At 40.2% G+C, this 21286-nt stretch overlaps 1 protein-coding gene across 1 annotated transcript in view; it reads right to left on the reverse strand.

The window, feature by feature from the left end:
• The window catches only part of MTR (5-methyltetrahydrofolate-homocysteine methyltransferase), a 138107-nt gene that overhangs the window by 12063 nt on the left and 104758 nt on the right, over nt 1–21286 (reverse strand). Inside the window, exons 26-29 of the mRNA XM_036756287.1 lie at nt 15937–16018; nt 7733–7831; nt 4632–4707; nt 1657–1812 (exon numbers count right to left, since the gene is read on the reverse strand). Coding sequence (XP_036612182.1) covers nt 1657–1812; nt 4632–4707; nt 7733–7831; nt 15937–16018 — 413 coding nt within the window. The remainder of the gene's footprint in view (nt 1–1656; nt 1813–4631; nt 4708–7732; nt 7832–15936; nt 16019–21286) is intronic.

Below are 21286 nucleotides of genomic sequence, written 5' to 3' on the forward strand. Positions count from 1 at the left end.
GATGACAGTGCTGATGGTGTCTGGCACACGTCTGACCTGTCAGCATTTCTTTCTTTCAAAAAGCACACACCATGCCCAGATCTCTGAAGAGCAGCAAGCAGTAACCAGACACTGCCATCCTTGCTATGCGCTGAGTATACACTGACACTGCCTACAACAAGCACACCTATTTCTGATTGTTGCACATGAAGATGAGTTTGTCTTCTTGACAGACCCACCTACTCAATAAACTCCAGGGGCTCCCAATTGCCTCTAGGATCAAATACAAAATCCTCTGGTATTAAAAGCCCTTCACAACCTAGCCCCCTCCTACTTTTACAATCTCCTTTTATCTATTTATTTATCTGTTCACGTATTTATTTGGGGGCAATCTGGGTTAAGTTACTTGCCCAGGATTACACAGCTAGTAAGTACGTGAGGCTGGATTTGAACTCTGGTCCTCCTGACTCCAGGGCTGGAGCTCTATCCACTGAGCCACCTACCAGCCCCCCTTTATGGTTTTCTTACACCTTACTCCCAGCCATGTATTCTGGCCATTCCACAAACAAAACATTCTCTCTTTCCACTCCCATGGCTGGAATGCTTTCCCTTCTCAACTCTGCCTACTGGCTTCCCTGCCTTCATTTAAGTCCAACTGAAAATCTCATCTTCTAAAGGAAGCCTTTCCTAACCCCTCTTAATTCTAGTGCCTTTTCTCTCTTAATTATCTCCTATTTATCCAGGATATAGTTTGTTTGTACATACATGTCTGCTAGCTGTCTCCTCTGTGAGACAGTAAGCTCCTTGAGAACAGGGATTGTCTTTTGTCTCTTTGTATCCCCAGGGCTTAGCACAGTTCCTGCAACTTAGTGGGTGCTTACAAAACGTTTCTTGACTAACTGGTTGGTCATCAAACTTAGCTTACCTCTCCTACTTCTGCCTTGCCCCTCACTCCTTCCTCTGCCCCCCCCACTAGCTTCTTACCTGGATCCTTGGCTAGCTATTAACCAGCTCCCAGTGACACCTCCACTCTCAGGGTATTTACACTTTAAAAGAGATGCTGAGTGAGACCAAAACAAAACCCTTTAAGTCACAAACACTGATTTCTTATGATGGCATTTCTGATACTTGAAAAGGCAATGGGAGAAGATATCTTCTGGAAGACAAAGTGGACCTCATACTCCTTATAATATAACCAATCAATAACTAAGACCTGTCCCTATGAAATCCTGGTACCCTTATGGTCATCCACAGTCTCCCATTTGGTCTTAACTGTGATTTAGGTTATTGGTTATTTATCTATGTTGAACCAAAGGTTGAACAGTTTGTGAAACACTTTTTTAAAAATCCACTACCCTTCTCCCACTCCTAAAGCACCAATTCTCCTAAGTCAGAGCAGACCAGATAACCTCCATCTTCAACCCCAAGCAGCAGTAACCTAATCCAAATCCACTTCCCAGCTCTTCTGCTTTCTACCCTGAAGATCAGTTCCTTGCTGGTTAGTAAGGGCTATTTCATCTGTACCTTTGTATCCCCTAGCACATCCAACACTAGGCACAGAGGAAGCAACTTAATATGTGACTGAGATCAAGGCATCACTCAGCACACTACTATTTGAATATCCTTTTCTACTGAAAAGAGAGGAAAGTATTGCAAGGAAGGAACAATTGAACCGACCCACTGTTTTGTCATTAAAGATCTTGGGAAAACCTCGATTGGGGTATTTGCCCCTGAGTTGCCAGACATCGAAGAAAGGTTTCCAGTCAATGTAGTCCACCAGCCTCTGCAGGTCATAGTCTTCAAAAACCTGAGTCCCAATAAATCTGGGTTTCACTACAGAAACAAAAAGTATAGGTTACCATTAGGAATATTCGAGGCTTGGAGTTTAAACATCTTTCACATACAGTGAATGCACAGCCTACCAAGAACTCTGGTTTCTAAGTCTGAAGTTGCTCAGGAGACTCCCACACACTGTCTTATTCCTGTCACCCGTAGGAGTTGTTTTGTTTTTTTTTGGGGGGGTATATGGGGGAAAGCTGCTTTAGATTGCCTTGGAGAAAAGAATAATTTTGTCTTGCATCTTATAAATTACTTTCTTATGCCTTTGGGTATATGGTCCTGGGGGCAACCTATCTCCCAAAAAAATAAAAATAGAGGCTAGCTTTCACTTGTTCAATTTAAAATTAATTTAAGGGGTAGAACAGCTGTCATCAGAGAAAGAGTGTTATTATGCTATTTTCTCTGGCCTGGGGTAACAGAAATACTGCCCAGTCTGGTGAACAGGCTATAGGCAGGAGTTACAGCAGGAATCAGGAGACTGGAGGTTTTACAACTGGTTCTGCATCTGGTTAAACCAAGATGTTTAAACCATGTTTCTCAGTTTCCCTATGAGGTGAGACTCATGATGCCTTTCCCTACGTACTTCTTACAGGTATTTATGGATAAAAATATATATACAGGCAGAGTGGAAGTTTTTAAACAGAAAAAATACGGTGGCATGGGGGAGGGAGGAGTGGGAATAAAACGTGGGCAGGGGAAGGGTTTGAACAGCTAGCCTATTTTTTTTTTGCCTGATCTATAACTACTACATCCTTTCCCCACCTGCCACCTGTCAGTTTTATTCTCACATCTGACTACAAAATAATACCTTCATTCACTCTTCTAGCTGCCAGTGGGCGATAGGGCCAGAACAGCGTTTTCACAGTTCTTTACCTTGTGTCCTCTACATTGAACCTCTGTACTCTTCAACCCCCTCAGGACAGCAGGACATAAAGGGCTTAATTTCAGCTCAAAAGAGTTGAATTAAACAGAAGGAAGAATATCTTGGCACCAAGATATTGTGTGTGAAATACTAGAACAGATAAATCAAGAAGTCTGAGAAATCTCATGCTTTGGTATTTGTGCAGAAACTTTTGGTGACCAATGTTTGAAAAGAACATACATATGTAATATAGGATACTTCACTGTATAAGGATAGAGAACTGATCTGGAAACCAGGAAGATCTCGGTTCAAGTCCTCATGTCTAACATATACTAGCTGTGCAGACCCTGGCCTCAGTGTTCGAGGCAATTCTTTAAGTCTATAAGTTACAGAAAAGAGTCTAACCTGCACTCACAGAAGGAGTTTCCATCACAGATCTACTCCCTATTCCTACCTTATATGTATATTAATATATCCTTTTGGGGGGGGGGGGGAAGTAATGAAAAACCCCACGGAATCCCCATCACTAAAAAAGTAGTGCCAATATCTCTGTCCCGGATGATTCAGGAGCAGTCTTATCTCCTCAGGCTCAAGGACAGACTAAAAGATTTCTCCAGGTTCTGTCTAACCTGTCATGTGACCAAATTCTCACTGTCAAATGGAATGATCAGGGTGAACTGGCAGTATATACTTGAAATAAGTTCATCCTTCCAGCTCATTATGTGTTTGAAGTTCTGCTACTTGGGGCCTTTGAAGAAAAGTCCCAGATTCTCTTCCCAACTCCTTGTCCTTAACCCCCGCCCCCTGCCAAAATAAATCCCTAAACCCCACTAGGTGGCGTGACCAAATCATCCTCAAAAAACCCTTCTGAGTTCTGAATTAGACTTCCATCGGCCCTATGAGTAGTATGCCCATTGCTTTCAAGGGGCTGTCAAACATGGGAGATTAAAGGAAGCTCCCAGAACAGAAGCTGGGCACTCACTGCACTCCTTGATCTGCTCTAAGTCAATGCAGCTACACAAACAGCATCTGAGAAGGAGCTTAATTATATTTAGCCTCAAGAGATTTCTGTTTACATACAAAATGGAAAGGGTAAAAGAAAACTGCTGTTAGACGGGGCTGATAGGGGTGGGACACACTGAGTCTGGGGGACACGCTCTTCACAAACCACCAAAAACTTATTTTAGGAACCTTTCCGGAAACAGGAGAAGAGCTCCCTATCCCCAAACACAAAATGAAACTATCGAGGGGGACAGAAGAGCAGAAATTAAAACTGTCCTAATACTGGCAAGTCTCTCATCTGTCACTTAAACAAGTGGCTCCCCACTGAGCAAATGAACTTTTTTTTTTTTTTAAACATCTCACTGTACAGCAACCAACTTCCCCTTGTATTATGACACTGACTTAAAACAACAGGGCCAGGAGACTCACGTTTGCATGGAGATTCAGCTTTTTCAAATTCCTCTATAAAACACTCCATCTCAGTTGAGCCTCATACCTCATCTATGACATCAGAGGCGTAAAAGTGACCATTCCCTTTACAGCTCAGCAAACTGAAACGCTAAGGCTAAATGGCCTGTAAAGCAACCCGGCTAGTTAAGGGCATAACTCAGACTTTAGAACCAAGGTTGCCTGACCCCCAGTCCTGGGCTCTTCATATGACAATCACTACGAACTTGCCAAAAGTCACATGTCAAACAAGACACCAAGTGGGATTAGAATCCAGGGATCTTTTAGGCAGCGATGGATGACTCTACCACAACAGGAGCTCACACTGACAGGGAACAACAAAGAGCACTTTACACAGGGCATTCCTTCATCGGAGCCTCAAGGAGGGATGGAATGGAACATTCCCCTGGATTTGGGATAATATTCAATGCATTTCTCAAGTGCATACGATTTTCTACCACTTCTATCCCTTCCCCCTGCACTCAAGCAGTCCCAAACAGACCTGGGGGTGGTTCTGAGAGCCAGTCTATATGGAAGCCTTTTTTCCTGGCTTGATCTAAGGTTAAATATCTTCTTTCCTGTCAAAAAAAAAAAGTCTCTGTCAAGGCCTTTTGAATTTTTCCAAAGACTACACTGTAAACATGTTCATGTTAGACAGCTTTTTCAACCAAAAGGATGACTTAAATAACAAAAATCGTTAGGTCCAGACATTGTTTGGAAAGGGTTTTTTCCCTTCCTCATCCTAAACGTATTTATTTCAGCACCTGGCATAAAACCATGAAATTAATAAATACCTGTGCGCCTGAATTACTTGGACTTATAGATCCAGGAAGGGACTCCCTGTACCATTACAAATTAGCACTGAGAATACGTTGCATGCTACATATACCCATCACCCATATCTTCAATGGTCCTCCTTCAGTCACCATTTGTTTTTATTCTTCTGATATTATGGAGTTGGGTGACCTATAACGATTAATGGTGGAATACTGGTGCTAAAAGATGGTTCTTTGTGGCAGAAAGCAATTTGGGAATCACTGAAATCCAAATAAGACGCAGCCCATTCTTTTCTAGTTCAAAGCCTGAGCCCACCTTATTGCACGCCTGTCCAAAATGTGTATGCTGACAGACTAACTCAATGGGCTACCTAAAGAATTAAGTATTATAATCTGAGAAATAAAGCCTTCACCCACTTGTTTTTTATTTTCCTTTGGGTTTATCACTTCTATGCAGATGACTCGAGGTCTAGATATCCTGCTCTATTCTCTCCCTTTTGCTTCAGCCCCATATTACCAATTGCTTATTGGACATTTCAAAGGTCCAATCAAAGTCAATATGTAGAAAAAAAGACTCATTATATTTCCTCCCAAACTTCTCTTTTTCTTTTGAAGTCACCACCATCCTTTCAGGGTCTTAGGTTCATAATCTTGGCATTATTCTGGACTCTCCCTCTCTACCCTATGTATCCAATCAGTTATCCTGTCTGGCAGTTTCTACCTCCACAACAACCCTTACCCCATTCCCTCCACTCACACAGCCACCATGTTAGCTTAGTCTTGATCATACTGCAATAGCCTCCTAACTGGTCTCCTTCCCATAAGTCTCTCCCACCTCCAGTCTATCCTCCATCCTGCTGCCAAAGTGATTTCCCTTAAGCACAGATCTGACTTTGTGACTACCCTACTCAATAAACCCCAGTGGTTCGTTATTACCTCCAAGATAATATACAAACTCCACTGTGTGGTTTGTAAAGCCCATTACAATCTGGCCCCAGTCTATTTTTTAGCCTTACCCCTTACCCATCAATTTGTGATCCAATCAAACAGGCATTCTCTATCTTTCATATGGATCCTGATGCTTGGAATGTCCTCTCTTTCCACCTCTATCTCATACTCCCCCCCTTTCTTCAAGACACAGGTCAAGCACCATCTTGGTGCGTTAAGCATTCCTGCTCCCCTCAATTACTAGTGCTCTCCCTCCCAAATTACCTTGTATTAGGTACTTTTAAAATTTCTTTATATTTATTCTGTATTTACTTATTTTCTTCCCCCTTAGAAAGCAAGTTCCTTACCAGTCAGGATTGTTGAATCCTTCTCTCCCTACAACTACCACAGTACCACAAGTACACAATAAAAGCTCAAGCCGTGTCTGTTGATTAATTGATTAGGTGGCTAAACTAATCTTTTCTGAGTGAATAAAGACCTCACAGAGGAGGCCCTGTGTACTCTGGTGTTTGATATAATCAGTACACATCACCCACAAAAATGAGCCCCTATAGTGGGAAAAGCACAAGAGTTTGAGTCTGAAGACTCAGGTTCAAATACTAACTCTGCCACTTATTGTTTGTACGATCTGTGTCGCAAGTCATTTAACATCACTGGATCTCAGTTACATCATCTGTAAAATGAAGGCTTCCAACTGAATGGCCTCTAACTTCTTTTCCGCTCTAAATCACTCTTTGACTTGGCCACTGTGCTAGATAGTCTCCATTCCATGGACGTCTTTGACTGCATGTGCCTTCCTTAATTTGAGGCTTAATTTGATGTTAATACTCAAAGGACTGTTGAACAAAGTAATCTGTGTGTCTTCAGGTATCAGAAGCTCTGTGTTATCTTAACAAAGCACCAAGACATGGTGTTTGAGGAGAGCCCCAAGGCTGTGCTTGTTTCAGTGAGTAAAATATTATTTGTAATCAATACCCAAACACAGCAGGACCTTATTTTCTCTACAGCTCTCAGTCAAATGTGTGTCTGGGAAGATAAGGCCTGATGAAAATCATCTTCAAGTTTGCCTGTTTTCACCTCACATTTTTAGCTCAATGAGCAAGCAAAGACAGTCTATTTAAATAAGAAAATAGGCATATGATTCAATAGTTAGTGACCCTTTTCTCCTTCTGAAATCTTCTTTTTGGATCAGTCCCTGAGTGCCTTCAAAACCATCATCTAAAGAATCACTTTCTTTTGCATTTGCATTTCCTGACTCATTTTAAGTGAAATTTCCAGTTCCTCACAGGACACAGCGGGTGCCAAAGCTATAGGGCCCAATTATGGTGCTTCCACTACTACTGAAGACAAGAAGTGATCATAACAGAAACTGGCACAAGATCTGTTCCAATTCACAGAGCTTTGTTCTCCCCTCAGTTTCATCAATAAAGTTCTTGGAGAGTTTCTGGCTTAGTTGGATTTCATGTCAAGCCTTCTGCTTATCTCCCTTTCCATTGATTTTTGTTGATTTTTACAAAAAGCTGTAATTTAGAATTTATGAGCAGAACTGAGAATCTAATCCCATAGAGCTATCTTAGGCCCAGAGGAAATCTTAGGCAAGATGTTAAGTGGATGGGCCAAACATGTCGTAAAGAACAAGAAGTGAAATTAACCATTACAAAGCACAGTCCAGCCATTTGATCCATCCATTGCAATATATTATCTAGCTTTGTACCTGACTTCCAGCATTAAGTAAGCATAGGATACATCATCCCACATTAGGCAAAGGAACAAACAATAAGCCAAATGACTTTTGAAGACAGATCTGCACATTCAGTTGGGGCATGTGGCAAAAAAAAGGGGTTATTTTATTGTAAAAACCAGGTTTTTAAAAATTTACCTTGAGTGATTCATAATGGTCCTGCCTAATGTCTTCATATTCTTCAATGATTTCCTCAAAGAAGTCTTCCTTCAGGTTTTCATCCAGTAGCTGAGAGCACTAAGAAAAGAAGTTAAGGTTAATTAATAGACATCCAGGGACAACATGGGAGAGCAAGAAAGACACATCTCACAGCCTAAACTTCAAACCAGGTTTGTCATAAGGTTTCCCAAAAATACTGAAATGGTTTCTTCCCCTTAGCCAGCATCAGGTAGGGTGTTGGGAAAGGGTAGAGAAAACTTTGGTATTAACTAACCCACAGACTAAAGACCACTCAAATAGTCACTAAAACTATCTCCAAAAAAAAAATAATAATAATAATTTGTGGCTATCATTATCAAGTTGCAGAATAAAAAAAAAATCACAGAACCAAATCTAAAATGGTAAAGTATGGCTAGTCATATTGGCAGCTTCCAAATGGGATCTCAGATAAGAAAATGAAAGGTTCCCATTTTCCCCATTAATAAATAAAATAAATAAATAAAAAATAAAATGAGAATGGGTGAGATCAGGGGTTCTTCAACCTTTTGTGTGTCGTGGACCCCTCTGTTGTGCAGCCTGGTAAAACCTACGGACCCCTTCTCAGAATAATGTTTTTAAATGCATAAAATAAAATACATAGCAATTACCTAGGAAACCAGTTATGTTGCTTTCCAGTTCAAGGATCTCAGATTAAGAATCACTGGATTAGATGATTTCTAAGTTCCCTTCTAACACTAATATTCTGATTCCATGAAAAGGGAATTCTATTTTTCTGAATCTTTCTTGTAACAATCCAACCGACTCTGTTAAAAAGTTAAAAAGTTCTCACTGCAAAGAGGTATGATCAGAAAGGAAGATCATAACCCACCTCAAATCAGACCACTATCTCCCTGTCCTCATTTTAAAGTCACTTCAAAATCTTCCTTCACAAAACCTGGGAACAGAATGAAGACACTCACCACTAAGTTTCCTTACTTAAAAAAGATATTTCAAAATCACTGCCACAAAGATACATCACTGAGTTGCCTATACTTACAACAGATATTTTAAAACCATTTCCACATTACATTAGATTATAAATTTTGAGATCAATATCAATTATAAACCCTACAGTACTATGAATACTCAGCATTTAAAGACACTCATGCCACTTAGTTTTTGTTTAAATCCCCTAAGTTCATCCATACCCTATTACTATTTAGACAGGCAGATGAAACAGAAGCAATTGTCTTGGTTTAACACAGAGCTAATGTTCATTTCCACTTCACCAAGTCAAATGAGTCTCTGGAATGTCATATTCCCATTATGTGTCCAAAGGATATACTATCTGACTTCTATTTAGGTTGCTTTAAAAAAAAAGGGGGAGGAGCTGGGGGTTATTTGTACCACAGGGTAGCATGGTGGGTGCTGGCCACCTCTGACATATACTAGCTATGTGAAGCTGGGTAACTCACATAAACTTTCTGACTTCTCAGGTAACTCTTTAAGTCTGAAACTGCTTAACAGTGGCTCATCTGCATTGGTTCAGATGACTTCCCCACCTAAATTTTTTTTTAAAAGCCCAACTTAGTAATAATGCAATTAACTAGCCACTACTCACAACTTCTCCTAAGCCCAAATGGCTACCCAAATGGCTTAGACCAGGGCTGTCCAAAATGCAGCCCACAGTGTGATTTATGTGGCCCACCTACAAGCACAGAAATTTACATAAATGCTTTAGTAAACAAAGCCCAGCTACTTCAGAGCTCTCACTAAAATGGCAAATCAAAATACACTGTCTATTGTTTCAATAAAAACCTACGGTTGGACAGCCCTGGCCTAAACCATTGGAATGGAAGGACCTCTACAACTAAAGCCTGTTGAATTTCACCTCCTCCAATCAATTTAGCAAGCACTTATCAAGGCAGCGTGCTAGGTGCTGAGGATGATGATAGCCATTCATATTCCTAAAGGAAATCACAACACTGTGATGACTGGACTAACTATATATTTGTATACCTAATTCTCAATTGAGATCTCATTGATTCATGCATGATATAATGGACAGAATGTAGATTGAGTGACAGGAGGAACAAAGCTTGAACTTTGCCTCAGACACTTACTAGTTCTGTAACCCTGAGCAAATCAAGTCATCTCTCTCGACCTCAGTTGTAAAATAGGGATGAGGAAAGCACCTAACTCAGAGAGTTGTTGTGAGAATCAAATGAGATAGTATTATAACTGATTGTCCCTTTCCCCCCTACCCCTTCGTAGTTGATCCAGAACTTTCCATCTCTCAGGCAGACCCCTCCCTTTCAGATGTTCTTACCTCCTACTGCACCGAGAAAATAGAAGCCATTGATATTCACCATCTGGTCTCTTGTTTCTTCCTCCACCCCCTATCTCAGACTCCTTCTATATCTTCAACCATCCTCTCCTACCTTAGTCTTATCTCTTGCCAAAGCCAACTCTACCTGTACTCTTAATTCTACCCACGCCTTCCTTCTTCAGGAGCTTTCGACATCAACCACCCTCATCTTCCTTCTCTGTCTCTCAGTCTCTTTTCCCTACTGCATACAAACTTCCTTAAAAAAAAAATAAAATCCTTCACTTGACCCTGCCATCCCTTCAAGCTATTAACCTACCTCTTTCCTCCCTTTCACTGCCAAACTCCTGGCAAGAATTATCTACATTCACTGCCTCCACTTCTCGATCACCCACTTACTTCTCAACCTGGCTTCCTGCCCTAAAACACAACTGAAATTATGCTAAGTTTGCCAATGTTCCCGTAAATCCACTGGGGCTTTCTTGGTCCACGTTCTCTATGGCCTCTGTGGCTTTCACTACTGATGACCACCCTATCATCTTAGACACTCTCTTCCCTCTTATCTTCTGCAACCTGTTCAATCTGATTGCTCCATTTCAATATGCTTTGCTTTATTATGACCCATCTCTTCTATCACCCTTAACTGAAGTGTTTTCCAAAGCTCATTCCCAGGGCCTCCTCTGTTCTATCTATACCCCATCTCTTAGTGGTTTCATCAGTACCATTCCTCTCCCTCCTCCCTCTCTCTCTCTCCATCTCTCTCTGTATGTATGTGTATGTATATATATGTATGTATGTATGAGTATATGTGTGTGTGTGTGTGTGTGTATGTCCAATATCTCACAAATCTACATAAACAGCTCTCACTTCTCTCACTTTCAATCACACATCAGCAACTGCCTACTGGGTGTCTTCTCCTGGATACACCTCAAACTCAGTGTATCCAAACAGAATGCATTATCTTTTTTCCTTACATGGCATGATCCACTTTCACATTGCCTATTTCTATCGAGGGTATCACTAGTCTCTTCTCCCGATTGATGAAAACCCTAACATCAGTGTCATCTCCTTTACTCTGGCCTTTCCCTAATCCCCCATATCTGAACAACGGATAGGATCAAACAGTTCTCAAGATAAGTACTTGATACTCCCTGACCTCAATACTCCATCTCCCACATCAGTGCATTTGTGTAAGTCTTCCATCATGCCTAAATACACTCCCTTCTCATCTACTCTTATAATATCCATTTTTGAGAGCAATCTGGAATTATACCCAAAGAGTTATTAAACCGCCTATACCCTTTGACCCAGAATTACCTCTACTATGTCTATTTCCAAAGATTATTAGGGAAAAAGGAAAAGAACCTATAGGTTCTAAAATGTTTATATCAACTCTTTTTGTGGTAGCAAAGAACTGGAAATTGCAGCAATGCCCATCAACTGGGGAATGGCTAAACAAGTTATGGTATATGCTTGTGATGGATACTTTACTGTGTTGTAAGAAATGTTGAGCTCAATGATCTTAGAAAAACACGGAAAGACTTGCACGAAATAATGAAGAAGGAAATGAGCAGAATGAGAGAACCCTGTATACAGTAAGAGCAATATTATTTTAAGAATGACTTTGAGCAAACAAGTCATTTTGTCTACTATGAATACCCAAATTAACGTAAGGACATTTGAGGAAAGACATTATCTGCATCCAGAGAAAGATCTGATAAATAGAAGTATGTATAGAATTATTTCACATATATACCTATTTGTGCCTAATTTTAGCCATCTCTAGGGCTGGAGGGTGGGGGAAAGGAAAACTGAAAAAGGAACCCACACTATAGTTTAATTATATATTTGAAAGGAATAGCAGGTTGTATGTAACAGATTTGCAGTTTTATGTGCAATCATCTTTTTTTATTATTCTATGTTATGGAAATGCTTGTTTTATTCCTTAAATTTAAAAAAAAAAAACCTGACATCTTTTAAGCCTTAACCTATTTGCAGCCTTCCCTTTTCCCATCAGCTGTTGTGGCTCTTTCTCTCCTCAGTTTTCCTCGTACTATAATTCTATGTATGCTCACTGTACTGCACCGGTAGAACCCAAGTGCCCTGAAGGCACAGACTGTTTGTTTTTATCTTTGCATCGCCAGTGCCCAGCACCATGGACAAAGTACATGAATGTGTGCTGAATGTGTCTGTTGAATTGATACAACACGGCAAGTGACTGGGTATGAGGTGCAAGGTAAAGTGAAGAGTTAAGAATGACTCCAAGGTTGCAAACAGGAAAGTCTAGAAATAGATAAATTATGAAAACAGGTGGGTTTAGGGGTAAAAATAGTAAGTTATATTTTGTATATGTTGAGTCTGAGATGCACAGGAGACATAACTAACAGGCAGGTGGTGATGTAGGTCTGGAGCTCAGGTGAGAGGTGAGGGCTGGATATGTAGATCTTGGCACAATCTGACAGAAATGAAAGTTAAAACAATGAGAGATGAGGTCATTAAGGAGAATCTAGATGGAGTGTAGGGTCCGGACTAGAGCCCTGAGTATGCCCCTGCACAGGGCACAGAACAGGGATGATGACTCCGCAAAAGAAAGGAAGAAGCTGTCAAAAAGATAGGATTATCAGGAGAGCGCAGTGTCATGAAAACTCATGGAGAAGAGAGATTATCCAGAAAGAATGCATGCTCAACAGTATCAAGTGTCATGGAGGTCAAGATTACATTAGGAATAAGAAAAGGCAACTGAGAGACCACTGGTAAACTTTAGAGAAAAGTTTCAATAAAGTGGTATAGTCAGAAGCCAGATGGCAAGGGATTAAGAAAGGAGATGAGGGAGTGGAGACGAATATAAATGGCTTTGGGAGTATGGTTGTGAAAAGGGGAGATTATAGAATACTAGCTCAAGCATATAACAAGGTCAAGTGAAGATTATTTTTAAGGACGAGGGAAAACTTGGCATGTTTGTAGATGGCAGGGAAGGAGCCACTAGATAAAGGGATTAAAGATCAGAGAGGGAAAATGATTAAAAGAGTCTTCACTAGCCTCCACTGACTGGTTTCTACTAGGAACTGGATGCTCCATCTCCACTGAATGATGGGCTCCCCTTGAACCCCACCCCCCCTCTCAGAAGTAACCCAGTAGCCTCCTTCACTCATACCCTTAGGATCACTAGACCCTTCCCAACAGTCTTTGGTTAGGAACATGGCTTCTCACACTACTTAGATGACCCAGAGTCACCAACATCCCTCAGCTAAGATGGTGGATCACTGCGCCCTCCAGTATGCCTCTGGCACTTCTATCCCCCATGCACTGTCATCTGACTTGCAGATAAAACCCACTGTCTGTGAGATCTCCACCTATTATAATGGAAGCTCCTTCTTTTCTTGTATCTCTGGTATTTAGCAAAGTGCTTGGTACAAATTAAGTGCAGAATAAATGTCTTTCTATTCCATTGTGTGAGGGAGGAGGGAGAGGAATTAGCAAGTAGTGACAGTGATGTAGTAATGAGATTATCAATGAAATATTAAAAAAACACAAAGGAAGAGATGAATGAGTTCAGAAGGGGACACAGATAAGCAGGAAATAGGATTGTAATTTTTTTAAAAAACTAAAATCCTTTAGCTTCATGTACAATTTTCTTTTCTGGGCATTGAAACATCCATGTTTGTTAAATTCCTAATAAGAGAAAAAATTTAAAGTAGCTTATTAGGAATTTAAATAATGAAGTGTTTGTGCCTGTAATAAGTACACAATCTACAAAACAAAGAAACCCATTAGCATGATACCTGGTACATTTTTGTTGTTTAGCTGTAGCATCTCCCTCCACCAATGCAAAAAGACAACTGATCTATTTATTACCCAGTCTTAAAAGAGTTTGCTAGGTCACTGAGATGTTAAATGATTTATGGGCAGTCACAGGGCTAGTCTGTGTCCAGAGGCCTTCCTGACTACAAGGCTAGCCCTCTAAGCCACTCCACAAGGCCAAGTCATACCTTAAGTCTCACATAATAGGGGCTTAATGGCTGAGTTAAAATGAATGAATGAAAGGATTGTTTTAGAAGATATTCCCAAGGCATGCAAACAAAGGTAGGAAGGGGGCAGGACTGCTTTCCACTTGGACAGAGGTGTGTACCCTACTTACTCATCACAAGTCAGAGGCCAGATTTTGAAGGCCTTCCAAATGCTTCTCTATCCTGGTGAGGGATGTACCTGTCTCCAAGTAGGGCATTTCCTGCAAATGCTCTGACTCTAGCAATTATGTCATATAAGTAAGGATTTTACATCTGTAGACAATTGGGAATATCTAGGTAGATGCTGTTGTCACTGGCACCTTAAGGCAAAGAAGGTCCTCTCTATCTATCAAAGGCATCTTGGCATAGAAGGAAGAATGATGATCTGGGCATCAGGAGCCTTGGGTTCCAAAATTCTCCCTCAGACATGCTACTGTGTGACCAAGGACAAGTCATTTAACATCTCAGAACCTCAGTTTCCACATCTGTAAAATGGGGTGAGTAAATACTGAACCATGGGGTTATTCTGAGGAAATCACTCAGCCAACCTAAGTGCTCATTGTAGAAATGATTACTTTTTGGCTTCAGTCCTCTAATACCTAGTTCAGCACATCTGACTGCTCAAATTTTAATAAGAATAAGTAATTATACGGTGCTTGGAAAACCTTTAAGTGCTATATAAATACTAATTATTATTACTGTTATCGTTATTATGGCCCTCAGGTCACTGTAGGAATGCTACCAGCGGCTTCAGACTTCCTCTAAGCATTAATATAAACTCCATCTCCCAGCTCTGGGCACTTCCAGGGGCTGTCTCCCATACTTAGAATGCTCTCCCTCCTTTTCATCTCCACCTCCACCTGGCTTCTTCAAGTTCAAGATAAGATACCTCCTTCTACAGAAAATTTTCCCTGTCCCTCTTAATTCTAGTGCCTTCTCTCGGCTATTTCCAATTTAAGCTATATATAGTTTGGTTGAAGGGAAGCTATGTGGCGCAGGAGACAGAGCACCAGATCTGAAGTTGGGAGGGTCTGAGTTCAAACCCAGCCTCAGACATGTACTAGCTGGGTGACCCTGGGCGAGTCACTTAAGCCTGTTTGCCTCAGCTTCTCATCTGTAAAATGATTTGGAGAAGGAAACGGCAAACCACGCTAGTGTCTTTGCCAAGAAAACTCTAGATCGGATCATAAAGAGTTAGACATGACTGATCGACTAAACAGTAACAACAGCTTGGCTGTTCACTGTTGTTTGCGTCTTGTCTCCCCTATTAGATTTTAAGCTCCTTGAGAGCAACACCTATCTTCTGACTTTTCTGTATCTCAGATGCTTAGAACAGGGCCTGGCACAGAGCAGGCACTTAATGAGTGTTTACTGACTAACTTATATGGAGTAGGCTCTTATTTTTAAAGAATAAGTAAACAAGATATGAGAATGTACCTTCCTCCTTTCCTTGAAGAGATGGGGGACTATGGATGTGGAGCTCCAGATATACTGTCAAAAACAATTGGTCTGTTCTACTCAGTTTTACAGACCTAATTTTTTCTCCTTTCTTGTGTATTCTTTGTTATAAAGGATGGGGCTCACTAGATGTGGAAAGGGTCAAGGACTTAATGGAAAATAAAGGTATTAAAATATAGCAATAATTTTTTAAAGTTCGCAACAAAACTAAAAAACAAAGAAAGGATTCCAGGGAGGAAAACACTTTTAAATTATCCTTATATATGTAATAATTTTTTAAAGTTAGCAACAAAACTAAAAATACAAGGGTTCCTGAAAGAAAAAACTTTTTCTAATTATCCACATATATGTATAAATCAATCTCTTATGGTATATTTGAACTTTACAAGAATTTTTTTTTAATCCATACTTACCACCACCACGCTCTTAGATGCATCCAGGACATGTATTACGGGAGCACTATACCTTGGTGCTATTTTAACTGCTGTGTGGGTTCTGAAAAGAAGAAAAGGGAACCCAAATCCATAAGAACTGACGGTTCAGACATCATCACTCATGTCTCACAATTAAGGTAATAGGTTCATCTATAGGGCTTTCTGGAGAAGACTTCCAGCATGCTTAGAAATACTGAACTTCACACACACAGCAAATTAAGAATCACTGCCCATTTTTCACAGATTGGGAAAATCAATTAATAATCAATTAATAAACATTTATTAAGCACCTACTATAAGGTTTATAAAGGTAGGAGGGCCTCATAGAGGGCACTGGCAGCAAAAGTAAAGGGGCAATAAATCACTTCTGCCACCTTTCAAATGTGCAGAGAGGGATAAGGAAAAAGCTTTTATGAAAAGAGAGAAATGTTTGGTCATGAAGAGGAAGCTAGTTGCACAGTAAATAAAAGTGTTGAAATTAGAGTCAGGAAGACCTGAGTTTTAATCCTGCCTCTGCAAGTCATTTAACCTCTCTCAGACTCAATTTTCTCATCTGTAAAATGGGAATCATAGCACCTGTACACTTCGGGATTGATGTCAGGATCACATGATATAACAAAGAATGCGCTTTATAAACTTTAAATTGCTACATAAATGCTAGCTTCTGCTGAATACTACAAATTAATGTTTTCTTTAACAAATGAACAAATCCCTTCGCAAAGGTTATAGAAGTGGAATATCACATACCATGTCAAACATAGCTGATAGACTGGGTGGTTTTACTAAATTGCTATTTAAAATTTTTTCTTTTCATTATTAACTTCAACATCAAAACAAAAACAAACATTTCAATATATGATGAAGAACAGAAAGAGAAATGAATTGCTTTTTTTCCTCTCTTTTTAAATTCTTTGCTAAAAGGAATGGCTCATCACGCCCACGTTCTCGCTTAAGACACAGGCAGCACCGTGGAGAGAGTGCCGGACTTGGAGTCAGGAAGGCCTGAGTTCAAATCCAGCCTCAGATACTTCTTAGCTGTGTGACTCTGAGCAAGTCAGTCACTTACTGCCGTCTGCCTCAGTGTCCTCCACTATGAAATGGGGATAATAGTAACACTCACTACCCAGGGTTGTCGTAAAGATCAAAGGAGATAACATCTGTTAAGAGCACAGAGCCTGGCACATAGTGGGCACTGTATAAATGCTAGCTAGCTAGAAGAAACAGTCATAGTAGTATGCTGCTCAGCTCCTGACAGAGGTGTGGGACTTGGTGAGCAGATCATGACGCACATTTTTCAGATGTAGCCAATGGAAAAAAAATTTTTTTTTTTTGCTTTACTGAATATTTGTTACTAGGGTGTTTTTTTTAAAGGAGGCAACAGGGGGAAGGAGATAAAATGTATTTTTGCTTACTGAATAAATTTTTATTTTAAGTGTTTTACTAAAGAATCCCACATTCATGAAAGTACTCAAGGAAATGTTACTCAGATCCTACAATGGCCTAAATCACCTGTGCCTCAGAGAGACAGGAAAGTATTAATTCCATTTAAACCAATTAATGAGTGTTGATCACCCAATAGGGTGCCAGTCAATATTAAGTGTCTGCACCCTGCCAAGCTCCACAACAAGGCCAGCAAGCTGGAAATGATGAATTCTATTGAAAAGAAAAAGACAAGGCATTTTTTCCTCCCAAGTTTTTTTTTGGAGGGGGGAAGGCAAAGCAACTGGGATTAAGTGACTTGCTCAAGGTTACACAGCTAGTAAGTGTCAAGTGTCTGAGGCTGGATTTGAACTCAGGTCCTCCTGACCCCAGGGCTGGTGCTCTATTCACTCTTCCACCTGGCTGCCTCCTCCTCCTCCCAAATTTTAAAATTAATGAAGGAAGGACTGTACTCAAAGAAGTAAAACATACTTGTGATGCCCAAGTCATTGGAAATATAAGTTCTTTGAAGTTTTTATGTTTGCATTCTCAAGCACAGTACTCAGTCCACAATGGGTACTTAATAAATGCTGACTGAACTCAGATGAATCTGGCATTTCCTCCTGGTTTCTCCACAGGGTGAACTGATGCTGATGTCTGACTTTTTATCCAAACTTTCTTTTCTTTGGGTCATTCGGTCTAGGAGAAGATTTCTCTCTCTGCAGCTCAAAATAAAATAAAACAACCCTCCCCCACAAAAAACCTTAAGAGATTCTCCACTTTCCTTCACAGACACCAAGATGGCTAAGCATAGTTGTTGGGAATCAGGAATGACACTCAAACCCTGGTCCTGCCTCTCTCACACACTGTGAACTTGCCTTGCTAATTTTCTACATCAGCCAATTTGAGCTGATAGTATCAAGCTAATGAGAGATATATTCAATGATTTTGTGCTCTAAAGCATCACTCCACCCGTGTTCAATCCCATCTATCCCACTGGATAGCCTCACACATTAAATGCCATCATAAGGGCCCCAATCCTTAATTCTCTCATTTCTTTCTTCTACTTCTATTAATGAGATCTATCCAGAATCTACCACAATGCAATAAGCTCAGTTACCCTGGCAACCCCACAGATGTCCTAATTTAGAACGTCTCAGGATTATAGTTCTCATTCAATTGTACTGCTTCAGGGCACTGGAAGTCTGTCTGTAAGGGCAGCTGGTTATTTTCTTCAGATGTATGCTTGTAGAGAAATCAAGATCTCCATAGCCATTATCTGCTTAAATATACTGGATCAAAGCTGAGACCTGGGCCATGACCAAGGCCTTAAATAATTTTCCAAGGAGCATAATGACAGGTGTCAGGGGACTATGTAAGGCATTTCCTCCACTGAATGTTTAAAAAGTAGGGCTAATTCTCCCTTCAACCCCAAAAGGACTAATGTGTAATACAGAATCAGCTTACAAAGATCAAAGACTACAGGCTAAGGCTTCATTTGCAATACCTTAGAATGGACCTAGAATTTAGGATCCAAAACTGATTGGCAAAACATGGGTTATTTATCTGTATTTTAAGAGCATTCAGAAACAAGCAATCCTCTGTCTTCAAAGGCTACCCCTGATGGGGTATGGGGGGGGGGAAGGGAGGGAGCAGTAAGGAGGTTGGCCCTGGATGCACAGTAACAGTCTTTCATTCTCCTGACATTTTCAGGAAGGACAACAGGCACAGAGCAAAAGAGGATTGACAAAGTCAGGGCTTACACATGATCAAAGAAGGAAGGTGTGAGAAGAAACGCTTAAAGGTCATAGAATCATTTCATCCTGGTGGCTTCAGACAGGACCACATCCTACAAAGAGCCTCTGCCATTCTGAAGTGAATCAACAGTTTGTGGATGACTTATTCATGTTGTTAATACTTCCATAACTTTCAACAGGCAAAGTCTGTAAATAACCAATGTCACCTTAACCCTCGCTATGCCATAATATTTCTTTTCTGTTCAGAGAGCTTTTAAAAAAAATCATCTGTTGGAACTTAGTTATTAAGGGTTGCTTTATTTGGTGCTGTTCTGAGAGGCATGAGTAGAAGCAATGATTTATTTCAAGCTGTTTATATGACCTTGAGCTCTGAATTGTCTCACCACACACTGCTGCATGTGATGTGGAACAGGGCTTATATTCAACATTATCTCTGTTTATTTAAATATTTACAGTATTTCATTTTACAATTGTTATTTAAAACGGATGATTCCAGCTCTGACAGCAACTCAGGAACTCTCTAGAAAGCTAATCTTATGTTAAACCTTATTAAGCCAATAAAGACTCATGCTACAAAGCCAATTGTTCATTGTCTGGTTAAGCAAAACCTTCCCTGACCAAAGGATCGTCATATCCCTGGAAACTGATTCCACCACTCATCCTCAATCTCCACTCTGGAGTCTTCTTGGGGGAAAAAAAATGACCTCGTGCTATAATGAGATATAACATTTCAAGACTGTTGAATCATTCAAGCATGGCAGCTAATGAATCAATCATTTAGATCTAATAAGCCTATTACCCATGAAGATGATGCATTCACTGGTGCACTGTTGGCCATTCTAGAAAGCAATCTGGGACTGCATCCTCAAATTCACCAAACTGTGCAAATCTTTCGTCCCAATGATACCACAATTAAGCCTGTAACCCAACAAGATCAAAGAAAGAGGAAAAGGACCAATATGAATATAAAATATTTATAGTAATTCTTGTTATAGGAAAGAAGTGGATGCTAAGGGGTGCCTAATAACTGGAGAATAGCTGTACAAACTGTGGCATTTAGAATGTGATGGAGTATTACTGAACTATAAGTTCCAGAGAAGCCCAGGAAAACTTACATGAACTGATACAGAGTCAGTAAGCAGAAATAGAACAAACCATGAGAACTCTAATCAATGCAATGACTAATCAGGACTTCAGAGGACAGAAGATGAGGCACATTAACCTCATCCAAGATGCAGAATGAGATATACACTGGCGGGGTTGGGAGACACTGGATCACCCTATCTCAGCCAGGATGGAAGTGTATAGGTCACTCGTGGGCCAGAAGTTAATACCAATTGGCACAGAAGCTTTAATCTACTGTTTTTCTGACCTGGGCCAGTTTGCCTTTCCTTAGGCAGCCTGGTGGCCCACCACTCCCATACTGGTACTGAACTTAATGCAGACACTTAACTGGCTTTAGTCTTACTGAAGTTAAGAACTCCTGAACTCAAGCCCTCCACCAGCCTCAGCCTCCCCCAAGAACAGGAATTACAGGCATTCACCACCATGCCTGTTCATAACATACACTTTTGACCCTGGCAAATGTCTAGATTTATTTTGCTTGACTATGCTTATTTGTTGGAAGGATTGTTTTTCTTTTTCCTTTGGGAAGAGGGTGAATTTGGCAGTGAGCCAGCCATTATCAATAATACTGTCCAAAAAGTAAGAAAAGAAAGAACAGAGGGTCATTGAAACTTTTTTTAAATGCTCAAAAGAAAACTGAAAGAAATATAGATCAGTATCTTTTTAAAAAAAACTGCATTAACAGAGATTCATATTTTTCCACATAATCCTCTTTTTTGGTCTACTTTGCATATTAAAATGTTCATTTTTTTGGTGTTTAAGTTCAGAATTTTAAAACAATTTTTAAATAATGTATTCAGATTATAGTGGTCCTAACATAAAGTGACATTCGTAACAGAAAAAAATAGCTTTTTAGCCACTGTGAAACAGGGGGTCCCAAGTGGTGAGATGAAAAGGGATGTTGTCACTCTAACTCTGTCTGCCTTGTTTGCTGTTACAAAGAACTGTGTGTACCACAAGAAAATAAAGAAAAAACCTACAGATAAACAGTTAGGCATCATTTACACAAAACCACCTCTACTGAACAT

This window comes from Trichosurus vulpecula, chromosome 4, assembly GCF_011100635.1.
Source record: "Trichosurus vulpecula isolate mTriVul1 chromosome 4, mTriVul1.pri, whole genome shotgun sequence".
NCBI lineage: Eukaryota > Metazoa > Chordata > Mammalia > Diprotodontia > Phalangeridae > Trichosurus > Trichosurus vulpecula.